General features: G+C 44.4%; 1 protein-coding gene across 1 annotated transcript; it reads left to right on the top strand. All coding sequences in view use genetic code 11, as the record gives it.

Annotated features, from left to right (window-relative positions):
• Positions 1-1,193: 1,193 nt before the first annotated feature.
• EGR_10218 (Arginase-2) lies at positions 1,194-2,979 on the top strand (the record flags this gene model as incomplete). Its single annotated transcript, XM_024499467.1, has 6 exons — positions 1,194-1,335; positions 1,419-1,854; positions 1,928-1,984; positions 2,051-2,158; positions 2,240-2,376; positions 2,861-2,979. The coding sequence occupies 6 exons, from the start codon at positions 1,194-1,196 to the stop codon at positions 2,977-2,979; spliced, it is 999 nt and encodes a 332-aa protein (XP_024346132.1).
• Between the last annotated feature and the right edge of the window lie 492 nt (positions 2,980-3,471).

Genomic DNA, 3,471 nt, shown 5'->3' with positions numbered 1-3,471 from the left:
CAGTAGCTTTCACTCTAGCAACCAAGAAGAAGCAGGACGATCAAAACTCTGCAAACCTAAAATTGATTTCTAAATGCCTTACCAACACGATCGTGTGGAGATAAAGCACCACTTGCAAACACAAAGTCAAATTCGACAAAGGGAGGAGCTTCCTCTTTAGTGGCACCACATTGCATAAACAGGTGTTTCGTTTACATTTCGTAATCGAGGCACAGTTTCGTTATGTCATTATCAGGTTCCTACAATACGTGCATTTCAGGGCGGTGTGACTGAGAGTTTGCGCTAAAAAGCTAAACAGACTGCCATTTGCAAATGCGTGCAGCGGCGTCTTTATGTTTTACGCACAGGCATGTCAAATTTGATAAGGAAGCAGCTTCCTCTTTCGTGGCACCACATTGCATAAACAGGTGTTTGGTTTAAAATTTCATAATACCACTGTCATGGACACATGGCATAACGGAACTGTGCCTCGATTACGAAATGTTAACGAATCACCAACGCTATTACCAGCGCTATTGCCATTATCAAACATGTTGTAAAGCTTAACAAATGAACGATGAGTAACATGGTGATTATTATGGTGTTTGGCCTGAAGGACTCTGTTCGGTAACACTCGGCAACTGGGCAAGAACGATTCTGCATTCCGTTTGGCACAGATCTGTCATTGAATTTTTGCGATTTCTGAGTCGGACATATTGCGTCATCTTTGGGCCGTTTCATGCGCTACTTACGATGACACGGGTATCCCTCCAAAGACATATGGTTTTTCTCCATAGCGATCCCCCGTCGTTTTCCAGCATCATTTGGCTGACGAAGTTACTCTGTTCGAGGAGAAGTGAGTTCAGTGCCACATTTTGACTGCAAAACATGCAGCGTGAATAAAATATTTTTGTCAGCAGCTATCATGACTCCATTTGGGCATTGTTTATGATAAAATCATAAACAGAATCCACATCGCATAAACAAGTGCCTGATTTGCACTTCCTGATCTAAACACACTTTCCACATATGATCGTCTTGAAGACGCGTGCACGCGGAATCAGTAGCGCATTCAAATCAAATGTTATCACAAACACGCAATAATAGTAGTCTGGTAGGTGCGTGAGTGCATCCTCACAGCCATACGGCGCTGAAGCGCATAAGGTATAAAAGGCAATTACAAGTAACGCTAGGCGCATTGGAACTTTTGTGTCATGGGCAACGGTTTCCAAAATCGTGTCTCCTCTCTGGGTATCGTGGGGGCAGCTGTCGACAAGGGTCAACCAAAGGACGGAGTTCAGAATGGACCGAAGGCGATTCGAGAAAATGGTCTTATTGGACTTTTGAAGAAATTGAGTAAGTCGTCTACTAGAGTGAGTTTCAATTTGCTCTCAAATTATGCGTCGCACGCGTGCAACACAATCCATGCTCTACTTCAGTTGATCGACTTAACCAAATCCTCAAGGCTTACGTGCTGCTAACGCTTTACTACTCAATGCTAGATGCAAAAGTGAATGACTACGGAGAAATTACCCAGCCAAAGGATAGCGAGCCGGATGTCATTTTGAACTGTGAGAACCAGCGAGCACTGGTAAAGACCACTTTGGAGCTGACAGAATGTGTCTCGAAAAGTGTGAGTGAGAACGACATGACGCTCATATTGGGTGGCGATCACAGCATCGGAATTGGGTCGATTGCGGGTCACTTGAAGACCTTCCCCAATTCCTTCGTTGTCTGGGTTGACGCACACGCTGATATCAACACGCCTGGCAGCTCTGAGTCTCGCCACACCCACGGCATGCCTCTCTCTTTTCTGCTCACCCAAACCAGCAAACTCATTCCGCAAACCCAAGGCTTCGAAAACATCAAACCTGTGTATGTTTGAGCGCCTTATCTCAATTACCACTACTGGCCGAATAGACGCATATTGATCCCGTTTCTATTACAGTCTCGAGGCTAACCAACTCCTTTACATCGGACTTCGAGATGTTGATTTGCCAGAGCTGTAAGTTAAACTTCCGAGTTCATTAAATGTTGGAAGGATAAATTCACTGCTTACCAATTGTTTTAGGAAGTTTATAAAGGAGCTCAATATTCCGTACTTCGATATGCATGATGTGAAAAGACTGGGCATCCAAAATGTCATGGAGATTACTCTCAAGACCATAATGCGATATTGGTGAGTGATTGTTGGAAGTCATGCATTTCCGGTGAGGATGGATAGGAAGCACTCAGCTTCTGAAACATGGTTCTTTTGCAGTCCCAATTGTCATATCCACCTGAGCTTTGACATTGATGGGTTGGATCCCAAATACGCTCCCAGCACAGGAACCCCCGTTCCCGGTGGTCTCTCGCTGGAGGAGGGCAAGTACATTTGCAGGACTCTTGGTCAGACGGGTGGGTTGACATTGACGACGTTTAAGCTCATGCCTTAACTGCATTGTCAGTAGTGACGCCGATTCGGCTACGATAAAAATATTAGAGCAATTGTTCGCGATGATACTGCAAGACGAACACCTACACACTGGAGAGGAAATTCATGTTTAATATCTTCTGGCATATTTTGCCTTTAACAAATAGTTGATCAGTATTCTTAGCCTAATATCTCCATGAGGTTACGCCAGGAATGCTAAATCGGTGCAGCCAACAAGGGGCCGTTATTCCGTCTGGTCACAAGAATGAATGGCACAAATAATCGAAGACGACATAGCGATGCATTGGGCGTCTACTTCGTTGTGGAGGGGAGGGTGCCATTGAGGCGCCATGTGACACAATTAAGAAAGCACGCCTAGAGCATGAGGAGTCAACAGATCGTCTTAGAATGCTTGCATGTTTTCTTCTTATGAGAGTGAGGATAATATCCATGCACTTTGCTATTTAGGGCGGTTGAAATCAATGGTGGTAGCGGAGGTCAATACATCCCTTGGGTCAGCTGAAGACGCGACGGTAACGGTGAAATCTGCTCAAGAGATTATCAAAAGTGCTCTGCTCCTGGACTAGAGGCGCATGCAATACTGGCTGATTTATGCACACCAACTGCCAAATTGTGCAGCTTAGTACATTTCCTCTTCTGCTTAAGTACAAATTTGATTCTGTCATTTGCTATTTGTGAGAGGAGAATGTGGAAATTTGGGTAGTGTGAAACTTACTGCATGCATGTGCATGCAAGTGAAATGACTTGTAACATCAGCAATTTTGGCAGCTGAAATGCAAACAGTGTCAGTGGAGTAATGAACTGTGTGTTTGACAATAAGGGAGCAAGTTTATTTGGACCCCTCTGGCAGCGCTGAGGTGAGAAAAGCAATGGCTGAATGTGCAAATCATGAAAAATCACAACACGACTTGCGTTATGCTCTATTCTGCGGTAATGGATGATGATCAGCCACCACTTCGTGGTTATAATGGTCTCATCTTCCCACTTTTAAATTAACGACCCTTGAGAATCATAAATTCACGCAACTGACCCGATGCCATTGAGGTTCACAAGTGCAT

Source organism: Echinococcus granulosus (genome assembly GCF_000524195.1).
Source record: "Echinococcus granulosus chromosome Unknown EG_S00199, whole genome shotgun sequence".
NCBI classification, from domain to species: domain Eukaryota; kingdom Metazoa; phylum Platyhelminthes; class Cestoda; order Cyclophyllidea; family Taeniidae; genus Echinococcus; species Echinococcus granulosus.
The sequence above is the reverse complement of the archived record's forward strand: the minus strand, read 5'-3'. Positions and strand labels throughout refer to the sequence as shown.